We start from the raw sequence: 21,371 nt of genomic DNA, 5'->3' as shown, positions 1-21,371 counted from the left end.
AGCTGGTCGAAGATGCACCCATTTCGGTGCTTCCAGATAGCCCAGGCTGTGTGGGCAATGATGGAGTTTAGACCCTTCCATAGAGCAGCGGACGATGTGGAGCACGCGTTGATCCACCAATCCGTGAAAGGCGTGTCCGGGGTCGGGATCGTAGCGGTTGATCTACACCAAGAGAGAACCTCGTGCCAAATTTGGCGCGAGAAGGGGCAAGCAGTGAAATAGGTGGTGCATGTCCTCGGTGGCCTGGTCGCAGAGCACGCACCGGTCGTTGTGCGGTAAGCCACGGCGGGCGAGGCGAGCGGCCGTCCAGCACCGATCCTGTAGGGCCAGCCAGATGAAGGCTTTGATGCGGAGGGGGTCCCATGTCTTCCAGGTGAGCTTCCAGGAAGCATCCGAGATGGAGCCGTGGAAGAGCGCAAGGTAGTAGGTCTTGGCCGAGTAGTTGCCGGAGTCGGTCCATTTCCAATGCAGCACATCGTGCCCGGCCGCGAGGGCTTTGGTCTGGAGAGTGCGCCAGAGATCAACGTACTAGACAAGGGCGGCGGGGCCGAGCGCGCCGGTGATGTCGCGCACCCACGCCCGCCTGGGGAGGCCCTCAGCCACCATCCGGTCGCGGTGATGTCTCGGGAGACCATAGAGAAAACCAGGGGTGCGACCTCAGAGACGGACTTGCCCTCGATCCAGGGGTCCGTCCAGAACTTGCAAGAACGCCCATCTTGCACCTCCCAGGTGGTGGAGGCTCTGAAAATTTGCGCGGCCATCAGGTCGTGGGGGAGGTGAAGCATGCTCCAGGGACGCGAGGTGTCAGTGCGCTGGAGCCAAAGCCACCTGGCGCGCAGGGCAACACCAGTGCGCTGCAGGTCGCGGATCCCCATGCCGCCAAGGGAGGTGGGGCGGCACACGCGGTCCCAGTTGACGCGGCACTACCCGCCGCGCGCATCCTTGTGGACAATCCAAAGGAAGCGGTGAATGATTCGGTTTACTCGCTGAGGATAGTCTTGTTGACGGCGATGGCGACGAGGATGTGGATGGACATGGCATAGAGAACATGTCTGCAGAGGGCAAGGCGATCGCCAAGGAGAGCATGGATACGAGCCAAGTGGAGAGCCTCCTCTCAAGCTTGTCAACAAGCGGCATGAGGTCAGTCGTGGAGGGCTTGCGAATGGATAGCGGAAGGCCGAGATACTTCACCGGGAAGTTGGCAATCAGGCATGCCATCTCTGTCTCGATCGTGGCCACGTGCTCCTCGGTGCACTAGATGGGCGATGCCGAGTATTTGGCGAAGTTTGTGCGGAGCCCAGAGACCTTGCCAAAGATGTCAAGCAGGCAGCGAATGGTGCGTAGGTCATGGATGTCGGGGTGGCAGAAGATGACAACATCGTCCGCATAAAGGGAGACACTCAAGGCCAGGTGTCTCGTGGTCAACCGCTGGAGGAGGCCACGCTCGACGGCTCGCTGGAGAAGCGAGTTTAGCATGTCGATGACAATGACGAAGAGCATCGGAGAGACAGGATCCCCTTGTCGCAGCCCGCAAGCGTGAAGGATAGGCGGCCCAGGAACGCCATTGATGAGCACACGCGTGGACGCGGTGGAAATCAGAATAGAGATCCACCCGCACCAGCGGCTTCCAAAGCCAAGGTGTCGGAGCATTTCAAGCAGGAAAGGCCAGGCCACCGAGTCGAACGCCCTCGCAATGTCGAGCTTGAGGAGCGTCCGCGGCATCTTGAGGTTGTGGAGGGTCTAGTCGTTTGTTGAACAAGAAGAAAATTGTTGTGGATGCTCCGGCCAGCAATGAACGCGCTCTGGTTCGTGGAAACCAATTTGCCCAGATGCGGTGCTAGTCGGAGGGAGAGCGCCTTTGCGAACAACTTTGCAATGAGATGAATGAGACTGATAGGCCGATAGTCGAAGAGGGATGCCGCATCCTGCTTCTTAGGGATGAGGGTGAGGAGAGCCTCGTTGAGCCGCTGAAATCCACGCCCATTGAGCGCATACAGCTTGTCGAAGACGGCGCAGATGTCATGCTTGATCACCTCCCAAGCGTTTCGGAGAAACTCGGCAGTAAATCCGTCCGGGCCTGGCACCTTCCCAAGTGGCAGGCTCTTCACAGCGGCCCAGATTTCATCCTCGGAGAAGGGCGCATCGAGGCTGGATAGGTCGAAAGGGCCGGCATGGATCGCAGACAAATCAATGGAGAAAGGGCGCGCCGCCGCCGTTCCGAGGATTCCAGAGAAGTGCTGGTAGGCGGCCTCGGCGAGCGCGGCCGGGGCGGAAACGGAGATATTGCCCACCTGCAGCTCTAAGATACGGTTCTTCTGCTTGCGGTGCGCGGCATGGACACGGAAGAACTTCTGGCCAGCGTCACCATCCCGCAGCCAGGAAAGCCTGACACGCTGGCGCGAGATCAAGCGCTCGAGCGAAGCGAGGCCCAGATAGCCCTCCTTGAGGCGTCGACGAAACTAGGCCTCGGACGGAGAGAGAGGTCGCAGATCTTGAGCCGCATCAAGGCGCGCGATCAGCTCGCGAGCAATCAAGAGATGCCGAGATACATCTCCGATTTTCTTGGCGCTCCAGCTTTGGAGACGCCGCGCGGTGGCCTTAAGCCGTGCCACCAAACGCCAAAAGGGGTTCGGCTCGTCGGCCCCGGTGGCCCACGCTTCAAACACGACCTACATGTAGCCGTCGGTGTGTGGCCAAAATCTCTCAAAGTGAAATCTCTTGGTGCCAGGCGAGTGCATGGTGCAGTCCAGGAGGAGGGGCACGTGGTCAGATGCCGCTGAGGACAGACAACGAAGCAGGCAGAGCAGGTGGAGCGCCTCCCAAGCAGAGTTGCAGAGGGCCTTGTTGATGCGCGTGAGGGTCGGAGTGTCGCGCTCACTCGACCAGGTGTACCGCCTTCCATGGAGGTAGATGTCGCGCAGCTCCTCGTCGGCGAGAAAGCGGTGGAAGCAGGACATGACATGATGGTTGATCCGGGAGTTATTCTTGTCCGCCGCCCTTGTGATCATGTTGAAGTCGCCCCCTAGGAGCCAGGGGTCAGCGCGCAACGAACGAACCTCGATGAGGTCGCCAAGGAAGGCGATCTTGTCATCGTCGCCTTGCGGGCCATAGACACCGGTGAGCCACCAGTGATGCTCACCATCGAGGGAGGAGGCCAGGGCGGTGATGTGGTGCTCGCCGAGGTAAGGATCGGATAGCGCAATCAAGTCAGGACGCCACACAAGCAGGATGCCCCCGCGTGTCCCGTCAGCAGGGAGGAGGAAGAACTCGGAAAAGGCCGGGCCGAGCATCTCGGCAACGAGTGAGGACGAAAGGGAAAACATCTTTGTTTCTTGAAGATAAACGATACAAGGGGAAGCAGCGGTGATCACGCTGCAGACGGCAGTGCGTTTGGTCGGGGCATTTAGACCACGCACGTTCCAAAATACAACTCGTAGGTCGTGATCCATGAGGAAAGCTTGGGTCCTGGGGTGGGCAGGGCAGCCGCTAGGCCTCGACAGCGTGAGGCAGCGGGGAGAGCGAGCTGGTAGGTGGGTCGAGGAGCTCGGGGATGCGCCAGCCAAACAGATCAGTGAAAGCCTGCAGCACATCATGTGCTAGCGGCCTCTGAAAGAGGCGCTCATACTTCGTCAGGGTCTCCGCGGAGATGGGGGCGTCGTCCGAGACGAGCCCGAGGCGGCGCAGAAGGAGCTTCTTGGCCTTGAGTTCGGAGTTGAGCCCACAGTCCGCCTTGGCGATCCGGCCGCTCCTTCGGGGCGTGAAGTTCGGTGGTAGCTCCTTGCGACGATTGCGGGTGGAAGGGGCCGGGAGAATCTGCTCAATGGGCCGATGGATGGACTGCACAAACGCATCCAGGGGCCGGACGTCGCCATGCGCGCCAAGTGGCGAGCTCTGAGCGGCTGCATGGGAGGAATCGGCGAGCGTGGGCTCTGGATCACTCGGGATTGGTGCGGGCGAGTCGCGCGCAACGGGATCCGAGGTGGGGGCGGTGTGGGGATCAGTGGCGGGGCCATCCAGGGAGGTAGCCGGGCCCATCACGTGCTCGGCCAGGGCCAACTGTCCAGCGGGGGGCGAGGTGGGTGGTCCGCTGCTGCATCCATCCGGATTGGCGAGGGAGCGGATCGTGATCTCCGGTGGGGCCGCACAAAGCAGAAGCAGACCAGATGAGGGGACAGCCTCGGGATCCTCCTCGGGGCATGGGCCAGTCTCCAGAAGGCGCGCAGGTGCATCAGAAGGCAGAATGTTGGCGGCTAGCGGGGCGGGAGGCGTGGGAGCGGCGACCTGGTCAGCGGACTCCAAAATTGAACGGTCCGTGCCCAAAGGAGTGGACGAGTAGGGGCACCCAACGGCCGTCTCCGGGCCCACATTCGCGGCGGCTTTCTGGAAAGCCACCTTGTCTCCCAGTCGCAGCCTAGCAGGGGCCCACATGATGCCACACACGACCGGCGGGTGTGGACCCAGGATCCCGAGCCAGACCCGCGAGGCGGCAAGCGGTCGGTCGCGGTGGCGCCCCCCATGCCGACGACGGGAGCGGCCTGAGCGGTGAGAGGGGCCGGCGGCATCGCGGCGTGATGGCGCGGGGGGTGATCGTAGAGGCGCGGCCAAGGCTCTGGGCAAGGCGGCGACCCTTGGTCGGGGCCGGCGCCACCATCAGAATCAGGGCCGGGAGAACGACGCGGCGGCAGAAGCAGAGGGACGGGGCGGCGGAAATCCTCACAGCGGGCGACGTGAATCCCTACTGGAAAACGCAGCAGCTCCATGCCGAGGCGCTCGGCGATGTCAGGGTCCGCATCGACGTCGATGCCGTCGCGCACTGGAAGGAAGAGGTCGGCGGCGAGGGGGGTCGCGTCTAGGTTGGGGGTCCAGGCGGTAAGCTTGAAGATGTCCAAGTCAGTGCCATGGCGCATCCGCGGCTCAAGGTGTTCTACCATGCAGAATGGTGCGAGCAGCGTGACCGCCGTAGCGCGATGCCAGGCGTGGTCCGACACACCAGTGAGCTCAAGGTGCACCCGGAAGCGGGCGCGAACCTGCTCAGGGCCGGCCAGCGCGCTCCAGGGGTGAAGAAGCAGGCGGAACCGGGCGGTGCGCGCGCCGGCAGTAGCGACCATGGCCCGATCTTCAGCGTCGTGGAAACGGATGAGGAAGTCCTCCGGGAGGTGGCGGTGGACCGAGAAGTGCGTCGTCGGGATGCCGAAGCGCGAGCAGATCATGTCGGCCACCTCGAGGCAAGACACCTCGGTCCTACATCCCGCAACGGTGGCGAGCAACACGCGCCAGAGCTCATCCTCGGCGGCGTCGATCTCCGCGGACAGGGGCAGGAAGCACGTGTTGGGTTTCGTAGTAATTTCAAAAAAATTCCTACGCACACGCAAGATCATGTGATGCATAGCAACGAGAGGGGAGAGTGCTGTCTACGTACCCACGCAGACCGACTGCGGAAGCATTGACACAACGTAGAGGAAGTAGTTGTACGTCTTCACGATCCAACCGATCAAGCACCGAAACTACGGCGCCTCCGAGTTCGAGCACACGTTCAGCTCGATGACGATCCCCGGACTCCGATCCAGCAAAGTGTCGGGGAAGAGTTCCGTCAGCACGACGGCGTGGTGACGATCTTGATGTACTACAGCAGCAGGGCTTCGCCTAAACTCCGCTACAGTATTATCGAGGAATATGGTGGCTGGGGGCACCGCACACGGCTAAGGAATAGATCACGTGGATCAACTTGTTGTATCTTTGGTGCTAGCCCTGCCCCTCTATTTATATGTTGAGCCCCGGGGTCGAAACTTGGAGCAAAAGCCTCCTCAAAGTCGGTTTTGTCCGAAAGGCAAGAGTCCCACTTGGACTCCAGGACCAAACGCCACAATCCTTGGTGTCTGGCCCAGATGCCATGGGCCTCGGCGTCTGGCCCGGGGCCAGACGCCAGGGTCTCCGGCATTTGGCCCCCTGGCCTCCGCAAAACTCCTTTTGCACCGACCTAAAGCCTCATGGGCTTGACCCCTTGGCCTAACCATATCATCCAATATATGAATCTTTACGTCTCGACCATTTCGAGACTCCTCGTCATGTCCCCGATCTCATCCGGGACTCCAAACTCCTTCGGTACATCAAAACATGTAAACTCATAATATAAATGTCATCGTAACCTTAAGCGTGCGGACCCTACGGGTTCAAGAACAATGTAGACATGACTGAGACATGTCTCCGGTCAATAACCAATAGCGGGACCTGGATGCCCATATTGGCTCCTACATATTCTACGAAGATCTTTATCGGTCAGACCGCATAACAACATACGTTGTTCCCTTTGTCATCGGTATGTTACTTGCCCGAGATTCGATCGTCGGTATCCAATACCTAGTTCAATCTTGTTACCGGCAAGTCTCTTTACTCGTTCCGTAATACATCATCTCATAACTAACATATTAGTTGTAATGCTTGCAAGGCTTATGTGATGTGCATTACCGAGAGGGCCCAGAGATACCTCTCCGACAATCGGAGTGACAAATCCTAATCTTGAAATACACCAACCCAACATCTCCCTTTGGAGACACCTGTAATGCTCCTTTATAATCACCCAGTTACGTTGTGACGTTTGGTAGCACCCAAAGTGTTCCTCCGGCAAACGGGAGTTGCATAATCTCATAGTCATAGGAACATGTATAAGTCATGAAGAAAGCAATAGCAACATACTAAACGATCGGGTGCTAAGTTAATGGAATGGGTCATGTCAATCAGATCATTCAACTAATGATGTGACCTCGTTAATCAAATAACAACACTTTGTTCATGGTTAGGAAACATAACCATCTTTGATTAACGAGCTAGTCAAGTAGAGGCATACTAGTGACACTCTGGTTGTCTATGTATTCACACATGTATTATGTTTCCGGTTAATACAATTCTAGCATGAATAATAAACATTCATCATGAAATAAGGAAATAAATAATAACTTTATTATTGCCTCTAGGGCATATTTCCTTCAGTCTCCCACTTGCACTAGAGTCAATAATCTAGATCACATCACCATGTGATTAACATCGATAGTTCACATCATCATGTGATTAACACCCATAGTTCAAATCGTCATGTGACCAACACCCAAAGGGTTTACTAGATTCGGTAATCTAGTTCACATCGCTATGTGATTAACACCCAAAGAATACTAAGGTGTGATCATGTTTTGCTTGTGAGAGAATCTTAGTCAATGGGCCTGTCAAATTCAGATCTGTATGTATTTTGCAAAATTCTATGTCTACAATGCTCTGCACGGAGCTACTCTAGCTAATTGCTCCCACTTTCAATATGTATCCAGATTGAGACTTAGAATCATCTGGATCAGTGTCAAAAACTTGCATCGACGTAACCGTTTACGACGAACCCTTTTGTCACGTCCATAATCGAGAAACATATCCTTATTTTACTAAGGATAATTCTGACCGCTGTCCAGTGATCTACTCCTAGATCACTATTGTACTCCCTTGCCAAATCAGTGCAGGGTATACAATAGATCTGGTATACAGCATGATATACTTTATAGAACCTATGGCCAAGGCATAGGGAATGACTTTCATTCTCTTTCTATCTTCTGCCGTGTCGGGCTTTGAGTCTTACTCAACTTCACACCTTGTAATACAAGCAAGAACTCTTTCTTTGACCGCTCCATTTTGAACTACTTCAAAATCTTGTCAAGGTATATACTCATTGAAAAAAAACTTATCAAACGTCTTGATCTATCTCTATAGATCTTGAAGCTCAATATGTAAGCAGCTTCACCGAAGTCTTTCTTTGAAAAATTCCTTTCAAACACTCCTTTATGCTTTACAGAATAATTCTACATTATTTCCGATCAACAATATGTCAATCACATATACTTATCAGAAATGTTGTAGTGCTCCCACTCACTTTTCTTGTAAATACAGGCTTCACCGCAAGTCTGTATAAAACTTTATGCTTTGATCAACTCATCAAAGCGTATATTCCAACTCCGAGATGCTTGCACCAGTCCATAGATGGATCGCTGGAGCTTGCACATTTTGTTAGCACCTTTCGGATTTGACAAAACCTTCTAGTTGCATCGTATACAACTCTTCTTTATTAAATCCATTAAGGAGTTCAGTTTTGTTTATCCATTTGCCAGATTTCATAAAATGCGGCAATTGCTAACATGATTCGGACAGTCTTTATGCATAGATACGAGTGAGAATCTCTCATCATAGTCAACACCTTGAACTTGTCGAAAACGTTTTTGCGACAATTCTAGCTTTGTAGATAGTAACACTACTGTCAGCGTTTGTCTTCCTCTTGAAGATCCATTTATTTTCTATGGCTTGCCGATCATCGGGCAAATCCATCAAAGTCCATACTTTGTTCTCATACATGGATCATATCTCAGATTTCATGGCCTCAAACCATTTTGCGGAATCTGGGCTCATCATCGCTTCCTCATAGTTCGCAAGTTCGTCATGGCCTAGTAACATGACTTCCAGAACAGGATTATCGTACCACTCTGGTGCAGATCTCACTCTGGTTTACCTACGAGATTCGGTAGTAACTTGATCTGAAGTTGCATGATCATCATCATTAGCTTCCTCACTAATTGGTGTAGGAGTCACAGGAACAAATTTCTGTGATGAACTACTTTCCAATAAAGGAGAAGGTACAATTACCTTATCAAGTTTTCTACTTTCCTCCCACTCACTTCTTTTGAGAGAAACTCTTTCTCCAGAAAGTTTCTGAATTTAGCAATAAAAGTCTTGCCTTCGGATCTGTGATAGAAGGTGTATCCAATAGTTTCCTTTGGATATCCTATGAAGACACATTTCTCCGATTTGGGTTCGAGCTTATCAGGTTGAAGCTTTTTCACATAAGCATCGCAACCCCAAACTTTCAGAAACGACAACTTTGGTTTCTTGCCAAACCACAGTTCATAAGGCGTTATCTCAACAGATTTTGATGGCGCCCTTTTAACGTGAATGCAGCTGTCTTTAATGCATAACCCCAAAACGATAGTGGTAGATCGGTAAGAGACATCATAGATTGCACCATATCTAATAAAGTACGGTTATGACGTTCGGACACACCATTACATTGTGGTGTTCCAGGTGGCATGAGTAGTGAAACTATTTCACATTGTTTTTAACTGAAGGCCAAACTCGTAACTCAAATACTCTTCTCTACGATCAGATCGTAGAAACCTTATTTTCTTGTTACGATGATTTTTCACTTCACTCTGAAATTCTTTGAACTTTTCAAATGTTTTAGACTTATGTTTCATCAAGTAGATATACTCATATCTGCTCAAATCATCTGTGAAGATCAGAAAATAATGATACATGTCGCGAGCCTCAATATCTATCGGACCACATACATCAGTATGTATGATTTCTAAGAAATCTGTTGCTCGCTCCATTGTTCCGAAGAACAGAGTCTTAGTCATCTTGCCCATGAGGCATGGTTCGCAAGCATCAACTGATTCATAATCAAGTGATTCCAAAATCCCATCAGCATGGAGTTTCTTCATGCGCTTTACACCAATATGACCTAAACGGCAGTGCTACAAATAAGTTGCACTATCATTATTAACTTTGCATCTTTTGGTTTCAATATTATGATTATGTGTATCACTACGATCGAGATCCAACGAAATATTTTCATTGGGTGCGTAACCATATAAGGTTTTATTCATGTAAACAGAACAACAATTTATTCTCTTACTTAAATGAATAACCGTATTACAATAAACATGATCAAATCATATTCATGCTCAACGCAAACACCAAATAACACTTATTTAGGTTCAACACTAATCCCGAAATTATAGGGAGTGTGCGATGATGATCATATCAATCTTGGAACCATTTCCAACACACATCATCACTTCACCCTTAACTAGTCTCTGTTTATTCTGCAACTCCCATTTCGAGTTACTAATCTTAGCAACTGAACTAGTATCAAATACTGAGAGTTTGCTATAAACACTAGTAAAGTACACATCAATAACATTTATATCAAATATAGCTTTGTTCACTTTGCCATCCTTCTTATCCACCAAATACTTGGGGTAGTTCCGCTTCTAGTGACCAGTCCCTTTGCAGTAGAAGCACTTAGTCTCGGGCTTAGGTCCAGACTTGGGCTTCTTCACTTGAGCAGCAACTTGCTTGCCGTTCTTCTCGAAGTCCCCCTTCTTCCCTTTGCCCTTTTTCTTGAAACTAGTGATCTTGTCAATCATCAACACTTGATGCTCTTTCTTGATTTCTACCTTCATCGATTTCATCATCATGTAAAGCTCGGGATTTGTATTCGTCATCCCTTGCATACTATAGTTCATCACGAAGTTCTACTAACTTGGTGACGGTGACTAAAGAATTCTATCAATCACTATCTTATCTGGAAGATTAACTCCCACTTGATTCAAGCGATTGTAGTACCCAGACAATCTAAGCACATGCTCACTAGTTGAGCGATTCTCCTCCATCTTTTAGCTATAGAACTTGTTGGAGACTTCATATCTCTCAACTCGGGTATTTGCTTGAAATATTAACTTCAACTCCTGGAACATCTCATATGCTCCATGACGTTCAAAACGTCTTTGAAGTCCCGATTCTAAGCCATTAAGCATGGTGCACTAAAATATCAAGTAGTCATCATATTGAGCTAGCCAAACGTTCATAACGTCTGCATCTACTCCTGCAATAGGTCCGTCACCTAGCGGTGCATCAAGGACATAATTCTTCTGTGCAACAATGAGGATAAACCTCAGATCACGGATCCAATCCGCATCATTGCTACTAACATCTTTCAACACAATTTTCTCTAGGAACATATCAAAATAAACATATGAAAGCAACAGCGCGAGTCATTGATCTACAACATAGATATGCTAATACTACCAGGACTAAGTTCATGATAAATTTAAGTTCAATTAATCATATTACTTAAGAACTCCCACTTAGATAGACATCCCTCTAATCCTCTAAGTGATCACGTGATCCAAATCAACTAAACCATGTCCGATCATCACGTGGGATGGAGTAGTTTTCAATGGTGAACATCGTTATGTTGATCATATCTACTATATGATTCACGCTCGACCTTTCGGTCTCCGTGTTCCGAGGCCATATCTGCATATGCTAGGCTCGTCAAGTTTAACCTGAGTATTCTGCGTGTGCAAAACTGGCTTGCACCCATTGTAGATGGACGTAGAGCTTATCACACCCGATCATCATGTGGTGTCTGGGCACGACAAACTTTGGCAACGGTGCATACTCAGGGAGAACACTTCTTGATAATCTAGTGAGAGATCATCTTATAATGCTACCGTCAAACAAAGCAAGATAAGATGCATAAAAAGATAAACATCACATGCAATCAATATAAGTGATATGATATGGCCATCATCATCTTGTGCTTGTGATCTCCATCTCCGAAGCAACGTCATGATCACCATCGTCACCGGTGCGACACCTTGATCTCCATCGTAGCATCGTTGTCGTCTTGCCAATCTTATGCTTCCACGACTATTACTACCGTTTAGTAATAAAGTAAAGCATTACATCGCGATTGCATTGCATACAATAAAGCGACAACCATATGGCTCCTGCCAGTTGCCGATAACTCGGTTACAAAACATGATCATCTCATACAATAAAATTCAGCATCATGTCTTGACCATATCACACCACAACATGCCCTGCAAAAACAAGTTAGACGTCTTCTACTTTGTTGTTGCAAGTTTTACGTGGCTGCTATGGGCTTAAGCAAGAACCAATCTCACCTACGCATCAAAACCACAACGATAGTTTGTCAAATAGACTCCGTTTTAACCTTCGCAAGGACCGGGCGTAGCCATACTTGGTTCAACTAAAGTTGGAGAGACAGTCGCCCGCAAGCCACCTATGTGCAAAGCACGTCGGGGGAACCGGTCTCGCGTAAGCGTACACGTAATGTTGGTCCGGGTCGTCTCGTCCAACAATGCCGCCGAACCAAAGTATGACATGCTGGTAGGCAGTATGACTTATATCGCCCACAACTCACTTCTGTTCTACTCGTGCATATAACATCAACATAAATAACCTAGGCTCGGATGCCACTGTTGGGTTTCGTAGTAATTTCAAAAAAATTCCTACGCACACGCAAGATCATGTGATGCATAGCAACGAGAGGGGAGAGTGCTGTCTACGTACCCACGCAGACCGACTGCGGAAGCATTGACACAACATAGAGGAAGTAGTCGTACGTCTTCACGATCCAACCGATCAAGCACCGAAACTACGGCGCCTCTGAGTTCGAGCACACGTTCAGCTCGATGACGATCCCCGAACTCCGATCCAGCAAAGTGTCGGGGAAGGGTTCCGTCAGCACGACGGCGTGGTGACGATCTTGATGTACTACAGCAGCAGGGCTTCGCCTTGTTGGGTTTCGTAGTAATTTCAAAAAATTTCCTACGCACACGCAAGATCATGGTGATGTATAGCAACGAGAGGGGAGAGTGTTGTCTACATACCCTTGTAGACCGTAAGCGGAAGCGTTAGCACAACGCGGTTGATGTAGTCGTACGTCTTCACGGCCCTACCGATCAAGCACCGAAACTACGGCACCTCCGAGTTCTAGCACACGTTCAGCTCGATGACGTCCCTCGAACTCCGATCCAGCCGAGTGTCGAGGGAGAGTTCCGTCAGCACGACGGTGTGGTCACGATCTTGATGTTCTACCGTCGCAGGGCTTCGCCTAAGCACCGCTACGATATTATCGAGGTGGACTATGGTGGAGGGGGGCACCGCACACGGCTAAGAGATCCAAGGGATCAATTGTTGTGTCTTTGGTGCTAGCCCTGCCCCTCTATTTATATGTTGAGCCCCGGGGTCGAAACTTGGAGCAAAAGCCTCCTCAAAGTCGGTTTTTCCCGAAAGGCAAGAGTCCCACTCGGACTCCAGGACCAAACGCCACAATCCTTGGCGTCTGGCCCAGACGCCATGGGCCTCGGCGTCTGGCCCAGGGCCAGACGCCAGGGTCTCCGGCGTTTGGCCCCCTGGACTCCGCAAAACTCCTTTTTGCACCGATCTAAAGCCTCATGGGCTTGACCCGTTGGCCTAACCATATCATCCAATATATGAATCTTTACGTCTCGACCATTTCGAGACTCCTCGTCATGTCCCCGATCTCATCCGGGACTCCGAACTCCTTCGGTTCGTCAAAACATGTAAACTCATAATATAACTGTCATCGTAACCTTAAGCGTGCGGACCCTACGGGTTCGAGAACAATGTAGACATGACCGAGACACGTCTCCGGTCAATAACCAATAGCGGGACCTGGATGCCCATATTGGCTCCTACATATTCTACGAAGATCTTTATCGGTCAGACCGCATAACAACATACGATGTTCCCTTTGTCATTGGTATGTTACTTGCCCGAGATTCGATCGTCGGTATCCAATACCTAGTTCAATCTCGTTACTGGCAAGTCTCTTTACTCGTTCCGTAATACATCATCTCACAACTAACATATTAGTTGCAGTGCTTGCAAGGCTTATGTGACGTGCATTACCGAGAGGGCCCAGAGATACCTCTCCGACAATCGGAGTGACAAATCCTAATCTCGAAATACGCCAACCCAACATCTACTTTTGGAGACACCTGTAATGCTCCTTTATAATCACCCAGTTACGTTGTGACGTTTGGTAGCACCCAAGGTGTTCCTCCGGCAAACGGGAGTTGCATAATCTCATAGTTATAGGAACATGTATAAGTCATGAAGAAAGCAATAGCAACATACTAAACGATCAGGTGCTAAGCTAATGGAATGGGTCATGTCAATCAGATCATTCAACTAATGATGTGACCTCGTTACTCAAATAACAACTCTTTTGTCTATGGTTAGGAAACATAACCATCTTTGATTAACGAGCTAGTCAAGTAGAGGCATACTAGTGACACTCTGTTTGTCTATGTATTCACACATGTATTATGTTTCCGGTTAATACAATTCTAGCATGAATAATAAACATTTATCATGATATAAGGAAATAAATAATAACTTTATTATTGCCTCTAGGGCATATTTCCTTCACGCCTAAACTCCGCTACAGTATTATCGAGGAATATGGTGGCTGGGGGCACCGCACACGGCTAAGGAATAGATCACGTGGATCAACTTGTTGTATCTTTGGTGCTAGCCCTGCCCCTCTATTTATATGTTGAGCCCCGGGGTCGAAACTTGGAGCAAAAGCCTCCTCAAAGTCGGTTTTTCCCGAAAGGCAAGAGTCCCACTCAGACTCCAGGACCAAACGCCACAATCCTTGGCGTCTGGCCCAGACGCCATGGGCCTCGGCGTCTGGCCCAGGGCCAGACGCCAGGGTCTCCGGCGTTTGGCCCCCTGGCCTCCGCAAAACTCCTTTTGCACCGACCTAAAGCCTCATGGGCTTGACCCCTTGGCCTAACCATATCATCCAATATATGAGTCTTTACGTCTTGACCATTTCGAGACTCCTCGTCATGTCCCCGATCTCATCCGGGACTCCGAACTCCTTCGGTACATCAAAACATGTAAACTCATAATATAAATGTCATCGTAACCTTAATCGTGCGGACCCTACGGGTTCGAGAACAATGTAGACATGACCGAGACATGTCTCCGGTCAATAACCAATAGCGGGACCTGGATGCCCATATTGGCTCCTACATATTCTACGAAGATCTTTATCGGTCAGACCGCATAACAACATACGTTGTTCCCTTTGTCATCGGTATGTTACTTGCCCGAGATTCGATCGTCGGTATCCAATACCTAGTTCAATCTCGTTACCAGCAAGTCTCTTTACTCGTTCCGTAATATATCATCTCACAACTAACATATTAGTTGTAATGCTTGCAAGGCTTATGTGATGTGCATTACCGAGAGGGCCCAGAGATACCTTTCCGACAATCGGAGTGACAAATCCTAATCTCGAAATACGTCAACCCAACATCTCCCTTTGGAGACACCTGTAATGCTCCTTTATAATCACCCAGTTACGTTGTGACGTTTGGTAGCACCCAAAGTGTTCCTCCGGCAAATGGGAGTTGCATAATCTCATAGTCATAGGAACATGTATAAGTCATGAAGAAAGCAATAACAACATACTAAACGATCGGGTGCTAAGCTAATGGAATGGGTCATGTCAATCAGATCATTCAACTAATGATGTGACCTCGTTAATCAAATAACAACACTTTGTTCATGGTTAGGAAACATAACCATCTTTGATTAACGAGCTAGTCAAGTAGAGGCATACTAGTGACACTTTGGTTGTCTATGTATTCACACATGTATTATGTTTCCGGTTAATACAATTCTAGCATGAATAATAAACATTCATCATGAAATAAGGAAATAAATAATAACTTTATTATTGCCTCTAGGGCATATTTACTTCAGCACGCGGGGGCGGCATCCGACCGTAGCGACGGGTGCCCGGTGAGGGGGACAGAGGGGGAGGCGGACCGCGCCGAGAGGGAGGCGCAGGGGGAGGGGATGGCGGGCCCGGAAGACGCAGGCTGCCAAGAACCCTGGATGGACGGAGCCGGAGACGAGACCGTCGGCGAGGGCGAGGGCTGCGCGAGGGAGGGGCCCCGGAGACGCTTGGGCGACGGGCTCGAGCTTGAGGGGGACGGCGGCGAGCGTGGGTTGGTGCACTTGCGTGCTACGTGGCCGTAGAAGCCGCAACGCGCGCAGCGGACGTCGCGGCGGCACTCGTCCCTGGGGTGGCCATGGTAGCGGCAGCGCGAGCAGAACTCCTCCGAGGCTCGGCGCCGGCGCGGCTCAGACGGCGGAGCGGTGGGAGGCGGGAGGAACGTGCAGCAGGGGCACGCCGCCGCGGGCGGTGGCGCTGCGGGGGCCGCCTCCGCTTGCGACCCGCCACGAGCCACTCGCGCTCCTCGGCGGGCTCCTCTTCAGAGACCCGGTGGACCTCAGAGCGGATGGCGCGCGAAGGGGGCGAGGGCGAGGCCGGCGGAGGGGCGGCGGCCGACGACCCGCAAAGCGCCTGCCGGTAGGAGGGTCGCGCGGAGCCATCGGAGGACGGACTGGACTCGAGCCAACGCAGGTCGCAACCGCGGCCGGAGGCAGCCGGTGAGCCCATGGGGACAGGGGTGTGGAGGGTGGCCGCCGGGCGCCGGAGCGGCGAGCGGCGGGAGGCTGTGGGCGCCGGGGCCGGAGCGGCCGTCGGCGAGAGCGGGGAGCGGGGAGCCTCAACAAGATTAACCTAACAGTACATGGGCTTGGGGAAGCCGTCGAAGTCGTGGATGGTGTCGTTGTTGCCACGGATGACGTTGACAGCCGGAGCGTCCGTCTCCCAGTGCGCCGACACCATCAGGATGGAGCGCGGCGGCTCCTGGCCAGCGACGGCCGATGGCAGCCACGACCTGAAGAAGCTCTCCGCCGGGATCGTCTCGTCGATGGACAGCAAGGGCGAGCCGTGCGACAAGAAGAAGATGTCCATCGCCGTCGGTGGGTGCCTCCCGGTGGCTTGTGGTCGTCGTCGCTCCTCCCGGCGGCTCTGGCTTTGGTTCTGCCGGGTCACCAGCAGTGACGTCGATCCATGAAAAGAGTTTGTAAATTTATGTATGTATTTGTTTGTGTGTCTAGCATTTTTGATCCATTAATATGCACACTACGAGCTCGGAGTTGTTCGCCTTTTAGTCATGCTCGTGTTCCGCGTTGCCACGTCGGACGTGGATGTCCGTTACTTTTTCCGCCCTCTCTAGTCTGTATCAAGTGAGTAGATTGGCTTGGCCTCCATGCCATTGACACTTCGACGTGGATGGCGCATCCAAAAATGCTACACACACGGATCTTTACGGGGGGTTACGGGCTCCTTCCTTCTCACTAAACCTGCCCCCCTGATTTTCAGCTGGGTGGGGCCAGCCCTCCCTCCTTAATTCAATCACAGTGTCCTATCTCTAATCCACCCCATAATGAGCCAGTAAAGGTCCGTGAGCATTGCCGTGGCGCATCCCTCGCTTAAAGATTGGTGGTGCAACATGTCGAGCAACAACATTTCAGATAGAAAGGCCATGGCATCTTTTCCATGCTCATTTGTTGGACTGCTTTTTTTCAAGAACAACTTTCAATAACATTCATGTCCGCAGACCATCTCGCGACAACTAAAAACACTAAAGCGAGCCAAAAGCACTCCGCCGTCACCGCTCCTCCCTCACTTGAGACGAGCCAAAATTGTTGTAGTAGATAGTTGGGATTCGTTGTGGCAAGACCCTACAGGACCAGCGCGTCAGAAAAGCAACCGTCGCCGATTAACAGAAGTATAGATCAAAAAAACCCAACCTCTAGACGCACAGATAAAGACTGGATCCAATCGGATCCACCGGAGACAAGCACCGACCAAATCCTGTGAGATCCACCGCTGGCACACCTCCACACACCCTTTAACGATACTAGACGCATCACCAGAACGGGGAATAAGCGGGGAGAACCTTATTTCATCTTTCTGAATAGGATACAAACCCTAAACAAACTCATAAAAATACCTAAAAACAGAGCAAGATCCCTCCCGCCAGCAATGGTCGGGGTCCACCATGCCTCCATGGTCCTAGGGCCACCGGAGACGAGGCGGACCAGCGGCGATGCCAGAGGGAGGCAGACCATTTGTTGGACTATTTGAAATAAGAGGAATGCTCATATATTTCGTCACAAATCAATTCAGCCACCAATTATCTTAGGGGTTATTAAGAGCCATGCTAGGCTTGGGTTACCACGGGCGTGAAAGTTTGGGTTAATTGTTGCTGGGAGGGTAACACTTTTTTTATAATCGTAGTTGCGTGTAAAACAAACTCGATTCTTCTTAATTAATGGATGGGCCAAATGTTTGACTCTGTTTCAGAAAATATATATGACCTAGGCCTGTCCAGAGTTTGTTGTGGTGGCCTTTGGAGTAGGCACTGTCTTGTTGCTGGTCATGTTCTAGGACTCGTGAGATTGTGTAAGCAATAACATAAGAAAGCTACTAAAAAGAGTCGAATCAACATACTCTCAAGGCCTTGTTCGGTTGAGGTGGTTTTTGAAGGGGAATGGCAGGGTTTGAGGGGGATTAGATCTCCTACAAGCCAAAATCCTCTCCAATCCACTCCAATTCCCTTGGGAGGAGGATTAAACGAACAAGGCCTAAATGAAGGTAATCATAGCATCACAAACTGGCATGTCTCAACTACTTAAACTCTGAGGGTGCATCTTCAAATGATCTGAACTTCATATGGGGAAAAATGAAAAGGAGCTACAAGTCACATCATTACAGGAAGAGTAACAAATGCCAGATGTAAATTCAACTGGCGATCCTATCATTTCAGAATCTAACACATCTTAACCAGGCAAAAAAGTTACAGCTGCTTGCTGGCTGCAAAACTCAAACACTAGGTATGCTTCCTCTTCTTGGTCTTTGGCCAACTACAGGCATGTTTCCTCAATCTGCCAAGTATCTTCCTCTCACTCACACGCAACACCAGAGAATGGTAAATGTTCCTTTCGCCGACGGGAGAGCATGTTCGGAGCTTCTCCTCGTCATCTTTTAAAGTGCTGGAACCATAGAGGCTCTCCCGGTTGTCAGCAATGGATGCAAGTGCAGAGCCAATGCTCTCACTTTGCAGTAGCTTCTTCACATCAGGCAGTTTTTCAACCCCATTTTTGGCGGGTCTTGTTACTTCGACAACCTTAGCAAAACTGTCGATGGTATCCTGCTCATCGTGCTGGTCATCATCACCAACCAGATCCTCAGCTACGCAGACCAACTTGTCATAAACTTCAGGCTCCAAGAAGATGATGTAAAGGAGGATCAGAAGTTCAAGCTGGGGCTCTCCATCGTATGAGATCTCAAAGTACTCGGCATCTTCGCTGGTGCAGCCTGAATAGCCTAGCTTATGCCATAGTGATACCCTTGCTTTTGCATATCGATGGGAGTACTTGGACGAGCACCACTTGGTGACCAGTGTTAAATCGATGTTGACAATGTCGTATGGGTTGTCAAGTTCTGTAAAACCATACCGATGAAGCAAAGCAGCATTTCCCATGGTACCATACGTATTATAAACCTAGAGTCCAAAGAGAGAAGAAAAGAAGCTGCATCATTATTATGGTACTATTTCTTCCAAACGGAGAACAGTGACTGCATTAATATACGAACCTACGGAGATCCAGCACAACAAAATGAATAATCACTTGACAGCAAAATCAAATGGCAAGTTAGTAGCTGTGCATTACCTCATCCCCTGGATTGGCATCTCTGACAATAATCATTTCCAAATCTTCATCGTTATATCCTTCACCTTATAAGTAGATAAATAATCGTGAGCGAAACTCTCCGTCAGTCAATTACAAGTCTTGACAACTTATGATCATGTACATGCATATGTCAATGAAAGTAACCTGAAGGTTTGGCGGTGGAATTTTCAACAGTTGACGGTTCATCAGCAGAAGCATTGCTTTGATCATCGTCATCTTTTTCTTCAACTAAGTCTATATTGCTTTGATCAACATCACCTTCTTCACCTGAGTCTGCATTACTTTGATCATCACCATCTTCTTCTTCGTCTGAGTCTGAGTCGTCTGACTTAGTGAAGTGGACATGTTCACCATCAGTCTTGTGATTAAAACTGATAACCAAATACAGTGAAGGGCACATATCCATGTTAATATTCACACCACTATACCTCATCAGTCACCACTATGTAATAATAGCTGACCTAGTGTGGGTAACTGATGAAGCATTTGCAACATAAGCATGTAAAATGAATCCAATTACATAGGCAGATGTAGCTTACAGGTCAGCCAGGGGAACCATTCCAGAACCATGATATTTATCTATACGGAAGGACCTTGATGAAAGAAGACTTTTAGCAGCAAAATATTTCTCCAGGCTAAGATCATCTGGCTTGACCCCCAATTCTCCAGAAGAAATGAGTGGCTCAATACATTCTTTCCAATCCTCACAAAGGAATTCCCTGTCTTGCTTCACTGTCTGCCTAGAAATTTGCTGTTTTTAGAGAAATCTCTATGCTTGGACAAGATTGATATGAAGCATGATATGATAAATTTGGCTCATATGATTTTCACAGTATGGTGGAAAACATCATTAGACACTGTCCAATTAGCTCACGGTACAAATAATTTGAGCAAACAAAGCCACAGTTTCAGGCAACTCAAATTAACCAAACTAGTGCAAGATATATCGCAAAATTCACAGAATTTACTGCATGGCAACATCAATCACGGACTAAGATACATACGCACCGCGACTTACTACAGGAGAAGGTTTCACCTTATCGAGCTCGGTGCCGGCGAGGAGGCGCGCGGCCTCGTCCTCGGGCCAGACGAGCGGCACGGGCTCGCAGTCCGGGATCAGGCGGAGGTAGTCGTGCCACGGAGAGTCGGCGCCCCGCGCGCGCTCGTACATGACGGCGACGGCGAGAGCGAGCGTGCCGCCGAGCTGCGCGTCCTTGATGGCCGCCGCGGCCCCGGACGTGCGCGGCGTCAGGCACGCGCGGCGCGGGATGGTAGCAACGACGTCGCCCTCCCGGAGCGCGGCGAGCGCGCGCACGTAGACGCCGCCGGCCTCGCTGGCGTCGAGGCGGAGCGCGTCGCTGCAGACGACGCCGTGCTCCCGCATCCAGCTCTCGAAGGCGCGGAGGCGGCTGCGGGGACAAGGCGGGGAACGGCATGAGGGTGGTCCAGGTCGTAGGCTGGAATATGAGGAGTAACGCAAAGGATTTCTTACCTTGCGGTGGCGACGTCCATGGCGGCGGCGGCGGCGGCGGCGCAGGTCAGGTGTCGCGGAGGTTTCCCTAGACAAGCGAGGGGGGACGAAGGCCGAAGTTAAATGGGGGGAAAAGTTTAGGTTTTCACTAGTTGTATATCTGGTTATCAAAGTATGAGAAATGTATCTGGCAAGACTGTCGATATGTCCGAGTGGTTAAGGAGACAGACTCGAAATCTGTTGGGCTTTGCCTGCGCAGGTTCGAATCCTGCTGTCGACGCTTTTTTTTTATGTTTTTGTCTACCTCGAAACAGAGAGAAAATGGTATGCGCCGTTGTCCTTTTTTTTTTGGCAAATCAAGAGCTTTATTACTCAATAAACAACGAACCACAGCTCATAAATCCTCCTAAAAGCTCTTTGATTTCATGGCAAACAGCTGCATTCGCTGCTCTCTCTGAAAGTTCAGAGTTGCACATCCTAACCATCTCTTTGGCATCACTTTCAACACATATCCGTGAGTAACCCATGTCTCTGGCTAGTTGAATCCCGTCCCGGATAGCGTATAGCTCCATCGTTTGGTCACTTGATGCAAAACGATACCACAAGGCATGCGCTCTGATTAGGTTGC

At 50.4% G+C, this 21,371-nt stretch overlaps 1 protein-coding gene and 1 non-coding gene across 2 annotated transcripts; one reads left to right on the top strand and one right to left on the bottom strand.

The window, feature by feature from the left end:
- Nucleotides 1-18,223: 18,223 nt before the first annotated feature.
- LOC123062964 (ribosomal lysine N-methyltransferase 3) lies at nucleotides 18,224-20,861 on the bottom strand. Its single transcript, XM_044486674.1, has 6 exons — nucleotides 20,765-20,861; nucleotides 20,309-20,681; nucleotides 19,812-20,008; nucleotides 19,417-19,643; nucleotides 19,252-19,316; nucleotides 18,224-19,082 (listed from the first exon to the last, which is right to left on the bottom strand). The coding sequence occupies exons 1-6, from the start codon at nucleotides 20,782-20,784 to the stop codon at nucleotides 18,408-18,410; spliced, it is 1,557 nt and encodes a 518-aa protein (XP_044342609.1). The 5' UTR covers nucleotides 20,785-20,861; the 3' UTR covers nucleotides 18,224-18,407.
- Nucleotides 20,862-20,941: 80 nt separating this feature from the next.
- Nucleotides 20,942-21,023, top strand: TRNAS-CGA (transfer RNA serine (anticodon CGA)). Its single transcript has one exon. It is a non-coding gene; the product is annotated as a tRNA-Ser (tRNA).
- Nucleotides 21,024-21,371: the final 348 nt, after the last annotated feature.

Source organism: Triticum aestivum, chromosome 3A (genome assembly GCF_018294505.1).
Source record: "Triticum aestivum cultivar Chinese Spring chromosome 3A, IWGSC CS RefSeq v2.1, whole genome shotgun sequence".
Taxonomy (NCBI): domain Eukaryota; kingdom Viridiplantae; phylum Streptophyta; class Magnoliopsida; order Poales; family Poaceae; genus Triticum; species Triticum aestivum.
The sequence above is the reverse complement of the archived record's forward strand: the minus strand, read 5'-3'. Positions and strand labels throughout refer to the sequence as shown.

What these genes read in the sequence shown, in the direction of transcription:
- LOC123062964 (XM_044486674.1), bottom strand. Translation starts at nt 20,784, where the DNA reads ATGGACGTCGCCACCGCAAG. An exon ending in ATGGACGTCGCCACCGCAAG is followed by an intron (nt 20,682 to 20,764) that starts GTAAGAAATCCT and finishes TTGTCCCCGCAG; the next exon opens with CCGCCTCCGCGCCTTCGAGA. An exon ending in ATGGTTCCCCTGGCTGACCT is followed by an intron (nt 19,644 to 19,811) that starts GTAAGCTACATC and finishes TTTGGTTATCAG; the next exon opens with TTTTAATCACAAGACTGATG.